Source organism: Theropithecus gelada, chromosome 13, assembly GCF_003255815.1.
Source record: "Theropithecus gelada isolate Dixy chromosome 13, Tgel_1.0, whole genome shotgun sequence".
Taxonomy (NCBI): domain Eukaryota; kingdom Metazoa; phylum Chordata; class Mammalia; order Primates; family Cercopithecidae; genus Theropithecus; species Theropithecus gelada.
The window spans coordinates 81,655,442-81,661,579 of NC_037681.1; the positions used below are offsets into that span (position 1 = coordinate 81,655,442).

At 41.9% G+C, this 6,138-nt stretch overlaps 2 protein-coding genes across 5 annotated transcripts in view; one reads left to right on the plus strand and one right to left on the minus strand.

Moving 5' to 3' along the window:
- PUS10 (pseudouridylate synthase 10) overlaps positions 1-4,011 on the minus strand; it is an 85,774-nt gene extending 81,763 nt beyond the window's left edge. For 2 of the 4 annotated variants that reach the window (XM_025354555.1, XM_025354551.1), the window contains exon 1: positions 3,759-4,011. The gene's annotated coding sequence lies outside the window, so the exon portion shown is untranslated. Of the gene's footprint in view, positions 1-2,908; positions 2,967-2,989; positions 3,183-3,758 lie in introns of those variants that run through there. The other 2 variants (XM_025354554.1, XM_025354552.1) reach the window with 2 other exon arrangements.
- The window catches only part of PEX13 (peroxisomal biogenesis factor 13), a 37,359-nt gene continuing 34,429 nt past the window's right edge, over positions 3,209-6,138 (plus strand). Inside the window, exon 1 of the mRNA XM_025354556.1 lies at positions 3,209-3,602. Within this exon, the coding sequence (XP_025210341.1) occupies positions 3,511-3,602 (92 nt within the window). The 5' untranslated portion in view covers positions 3,209-3,510. The remainder of the gene's footprint in view (positions 3,603-6,138) is intronic.

Sequence of the window (6,138 nt, forward strand, 5' to 3'; positions counted from 1 at the left end):
CTCAGGAGGCTGAGACAAGAGAATCGCTTGAACCCTGGGAGGCGGAGGTTGCAACGAGCCAAGATTGTGCCACTTCACTCCAGCCTGGGCAATGACAGTAAAACTCCATCTCAAACAAACAAACAAACAACAACAACAAAAAAAACCTCCAACAAAAACAAATTAAGTACATAGTATTTGAGAGCAACGGTTTGCTTAAGTTGCCAATTTTTGCAATTTAAATAAACTCACAAAAAAATACTATATAGAGAATGAGGGCAAATCTGTCTCCTGTTACCAGGAAGGAGGGGTACTAAAAATTCAAACAACCTAATTTGTTCAGCAAAACTAGATCTTCTAATTAGTGAAACAGTCTATATTACCTTAAAATGATCAACTACCAATATTTTAGAAAATAATCATTGCATGCAATCTTGTGGCATGCTATAACTGTGGTCATAGAAACACAGTGGCATCTTTTAATTTGTGCAGTTTCATAATTCAAATGAACTTGCTCAAAATTTGTGGAAGGGTGAAGCTCTTCCCAACAGCTTAGTATAAAGATGTGATTCTTCTAGTCTGTGTTTTCCACACCTCTAAAACTTACTACTTACTTGCAAGTTGCTAAATGTTTGGGGCCACTTACCAAGATTCTTGCACAAAATAATGAGGAAGACAGGTATATAGTTACATAGAACTCTTCACCATAAAAATCAGTTCAGCAGCCAGGACGACTAAAAACAGATTGCATCTGGCTGAATTCTAATTCAGGTGAATATGTGAGTCAGCAGGGAGAAAAAAATCAGGCTTGTATGGACACACCATACAAGCTGACTAGGTGACAACTTTGAGACACCAGAATTGAGAAACGTGTATTTAGGGTTGCCTAAGTGAATTTGGGCTCCAGGGTATTTTCAAGAAAGAGGACAGAATATGTGGAAAACAACCTCTAAACAATGAAGATCTGGCCAGGCCCAGTGGCTCACACCTGTAATCCCAGCACTTTGGGAGGCCAAGGCAGGCATATCACTTGAGGTTTGGAGTTCAAGACCAGCCTGGCCAACATGGTGAAACTCCATCTTTATTAAAATAAAAAATTAGCCAGGTGTGGTGGTACGTGCCTTTAATCCCTGCTACTCGGGAGGCTGAGGCAGGAGAATCGCTTGAACCCAGTAGGTGGAGGTTGCAGTAAGCCCAGCACTTTGGGAGGCCATGGCAGGCGGATCATGAGGTCCGGAGATCAAGACCATCCTGGTTAACACGATGAAATGCCATCTCTACTAAAAATACAAAAAATTAGCCAGGCATGGTGGCACGTGCTTGTAGTCCCAGCTACTCCAGAGGCTGAGGCAGGAGAATCGCCTGAACCCAGGAGGCAGAGGTTGCAGTGAGCCAAGATCGCACCACTGTACTCCAGCCTGGGCGAAAGACCGAGACTCCATCTCAAAATAAATAAATAAATAAATAAATAAATAAATAAATAAATAAATAAAACCTGTGTGGTCAAGGTCAAGTCATTATTATTTACTAGTGATCTGTATCCCTTTTCCCAGTCCATTTAATCTAGTTTGATGCAGAGAAAAGATTGGACGCTGTGAGGGGCTGAATATAAGCATTTACAGTGCATCTCTGACTACATACACAGAGAAACTGTTTCTGTTTCACCGGTTATTCTAAGTTATTTTTTCTCCATTAGTTTAGCTTAAGAATTTTACTTAATTCAGAAGTAACATTTAACTCAAAAAGAAACACAAATACACCCTCTTCCAATAAGCAAATCAATAAGCACTTTAAAAGGACACTTAACGATTTCCCTAGAGACTTAAATAGCTATATTAAAATTTATTTTATTTTCCATGGCTATAAGACCATGTTTATTTCTCCAATAAATTCACAAGAACAAAGGTATCATGCAAAGCGAATAAACGACACATTACAAACTCCTGGCTCTGAGAAGTTCCCAAACCTCATTGATGAGAATTACAAAACTTCCAGTCCTGAGTAATTTGAAGAGGTCTAAAAATAGACCCCAAACAAACAAAAAGACCTCTTTTGAATGTGTGTTAATAAACGAGCTATGAATTTACAAACCTCTCAACATCATTTTCACCTACTAACAATCTGTCAACTTCTCAATTTCACCTACCAACAATCTATCAACATTAAAAGGAGAAAACACGTTACGCCTTAAATTTGATTGTTTCATCGTGAGGTAATGAAATGTCAGGATTTCATAAGACATCAGAAATCGGTTGTCCATATTAGATTATGTTTGAAAGCAAGCCCTGAAAAAGGCATCCCACAATGTAAGTTTTCCAGTGTTGGTTACCCTCAAGATGTTTGCTTTTCGTTTACGTGTTTGTTTTATAGAAACAACGCTAACAAGTTGCTACACAGCCGCCTTTCACGTGTCAGGCTCCCTAGGAGGACTGAATCCCTCCTCCCCAGACCAAGGATAACTAGCCCAGTCTCTGGCTTACTGGAGGAGAGGAAGGACTTTATTTTCACCTCCTGGACGATTACAAAAACTAGTCATCGAAAACGAGGAAAGGAGCAGGGTGTGAGAAAAAACTGCCTGAGTCTCATATCCTAAGATCTTTTAAACTCCTTTCCCTACCGAAGGGTGTCATTCGTACCGCGGCGTGGGGCTGGGGGTGTGGATTTACGGGGGAAAAGGTGATCACACTTCACTGGGCTTCTGAAACATTCAGCTATGGAATCTACTGTGGACTCTTGAAAAGTTCATCCCGAGATCTAACCTCAAGCCTCAGTTTTGGCCAAGCAAGCCCTTCCCCCTTCGGTCAGGTGCAACAAACTTCCCACTTACCCCTCCTTTGCTAACAAAGCCGCTCCAGCAGGAGAGAAATGACCTCTCTCTCTCGCCACACCTCTTCTGCACCCAGTCTGCACTCCTTCACCTCATACGTACCCGCCTCACCTTCTCGCCGGAGCCTGAGATTTAACCCCTTCCGGCCCTCGAAGGGAACGGGGAAGACTAAAGACAACGCACCTATTGCGTCTAGCAATTCTGTTCCCCGAGGAAACGTGAGCTTTGAACGAAAGTACCAGCCCGTTCTCGCTAGGACTAAGTGAGCTTCTCCCTTCTTGTTTGTAGGGAAATCCGTCAAATAGCCTACTTTGCCACCTCACCCCACCGCCCCCGCGACTGTAGAAGTGCTTGGGGCTTTACTCGCAGCCTTACTGGTCCACTGCCAGAAAAGCCTCTGTCGGACTCTGACGTCTAGGAAGTCGTAGCCGCTGCCAGAAATATCGATGAGCCTTTACCCTGAGATTTAGAACAGGAGCTCTTTCTGGGGCAAATACAAAGAACGTGTTTCTTCCTACAAATTAGTAGCATCCTCTTGCTGTATGGATTCAGCTGGCGAAGTAACTCAAGCCTTGTTCTGACTGCCAGGGTGGGAGCGGTGGACTGCTCGGTGTTCTTCCCGTTGTGCCTTGCGCTCGAGGTGCTGGTCTACGCTGGCCTGGACAGTCCGGGCTAGGAGCGGGAGCCGAGCGGAGGCGGAGGAGATGGCGTCCCAGCCGCCACCTCCCCCCAAACCCTGGGAGACCCGCAGAATTCCGGGAGCCGGACCGGGACCAGGACCCGGCCCCACTTTCCAGTGAGTGTGGGATTCTTCAGGCTGTGAGGTTGGTGGGCCCGAGCGGGGACTTGGCCGAAGGCGGTTGAAGCGGTTGTTGGGGGAGGTATTCCCTCCCCTCTTTTAACCAGTCCCCAACCTTGCGGGTAGGGGTCGAGGTGGAGTTGGGGCGCTTACCAGTGGGGATTTTTCAGTGTCTCACAGCTGTTTCTGACCCCCGGCAACTTTTAAGCATCAACGTTTTTTTCGGGAGCTCCTGGGCGTCTCTCTGGGTCTCTGTGCTTGAAAGAAAGCGGGGCGGCTTCCTACCTACCCCTTCTGTTTTCACTTTGACAGAACGGCTTCACTATCTTTAGAGCATAGACTTTGGGTCTGTAGCAGTTAACAGAGGCATTTGTCCAGCCACGGCATCGGTAGGGAACAAAGTCTCGTTAAAGGTGTTAACCTCTCGAGAAGTTGCCGAAAGCCCGAAAGGTTTTACGCAACTAGAACTCAGGCCCCGAACACTTTGCCTTCTTTTCCAGCGTAACTCAGCCAATGTTTCAGTTTGAGATTGGAGAAGCAACATTAAAGCAGGAGTTCTAGATCTGAGGCCTATGGATGGCCTTTGTGTGCAAAATGATGTATTTTTCTGAGAGCTATAGTTTTTTGTTTGGTTTTTAATCAGTATCAGTTGGTTTCTAGGACTTTGAAAAGGCTAAAACATGCAGAGTTGGGAGTGTTTCATGGCCTCGTGTGGCTTTTGTTTGGTAGTACTGGACATCTTAATTCAGATAGGGGTGATTCAAATGTCAAATCAACTACTATTGTAGATTTTCCTAAGCGTAAAAACCCCAACATATTGGAATGTATTTCTGCTGTGTTCTGAAATATTTTATTTAAACACTAAAATGCATTAACACGGTAACTACTTAGTTTAATAAGGATATATACATAACAAGTAATAAGCTTTAATTAGGCTGGTAAGCCACGGTGACATTATCTGCTACCTTTTTTATGATTCGGTTCTTTTTTCCCCATTTAGACTGCTTGTCGAATGAGAAGAGGTTTTATTTTTTGCATCTGTTAAAGTTCTTTTTATGTAAAATTAACCATTTGCTCACTTTATCATGAAATATTTTAAACACAGAGACTAGCAGAGAGTAAGAATACCTGTTTATTCACTACCCAACTTTAAAAAATGTTAACATTTGCCAGATTTATGTCGCATTTTTAAAAATAAAAGTTAAAGTCTCCCATTCTTCTTTGTAGTAGTGACTATTGTCCTTATTTGGTGTTTCGCATACCCAGTAATGTTTTTTAACGTTAGTACTTAGGTTTGTGCTATTTATATGCATTTTATATCTAAAACTTAACAATGTAACAGTAATATATATTTTATATATAGTTATATGTTAATGTTTATTATTTTTTATATCTGTTTTTGTTTTTTCTGTTGCCCAATTTTCTGTTGGCTTTATCTTTGCTTATCAATTTGTAAGAGTATTGTTAATACTAATCCTTTTTTGTTACTACATTTTGCTAATATCTTTCACTGTGTGGCTTCTCTATATTTATGTTCAATTTTTTGTACAGATGTTTTTGATTTTAATATTGCCAAAACGGTCGTATTTTATTGTTTGTGCTTTTTGTCTTGGTCAAGAAATCCTGTCTACCTAGATCAGGACGGTTCTTCTGTATGTTTTCTTTTAAATCTTCTGGTTTTCCCATTTATATATTTAATCCACATGGAACTAACTTTGTATAAAAATCAATGTGAAGTAGGGAATCTAATTTTTTGTCCATATAGGTAACTAATTGTCTCAGCACCATTTATTGAGTAGTCTATTCTCAGTTTATAATGCCATCTATATCATACCAAGTTTTCCTAAATATGTAGTTCTGTTTTGGGCACTTTCTGACTTTCTACTAGCACCACACTATCTTAATACAGAATTTTATAAGTCTTGATGTAGTCCCAGCTACTTGGGAGGCTGAGGCAGGAGAATGGCAGGAACCCGGGAGGCGGAGCTTGCAGTGAGCCGAGATCGCGCCACTGCACTCCAGCCAGGGGGACAGAGCAAGACTCCGTCTCAAAAAAAAAAAAAAAAAAAAGAGTTTCCACACATTGCTGTTCTTTGTAATTGCCCTTGTTACACTTAGTCCTTTATAAAAAGACTTACTGGGATTTTTATTGGAACTGAGCTGAATTTATGGATCAAGTAAGTTTTTATTCCATGAATGTTGTATAAGCTACAATTGGTGAGAATTTTGATAATCTTTTTGCCTTAAATATCTTATAATTATCCACTTTGGGAGGCTGAGGCTAGCAGATCACGAGGTCAGGAGATCGAGACCATCCTGGCTAACACGGTGAAACCCCGTCTGTACTAAAAATACAAAAAAAAAATTAGTCGGGTGTGGTGGCGGGCATCTGTAGTCCCAGCTACTCAGGAGGCTGAGGCAGGAGAATGACGTGAACCCACAAGGCAGAGCTTGCAGTGAGCCGAGATCATGCCACTGTACAGCAGCCTGGGCAACAGAGGGAGACGCCATCTCAAAAAAAAAAAAAAAAAAA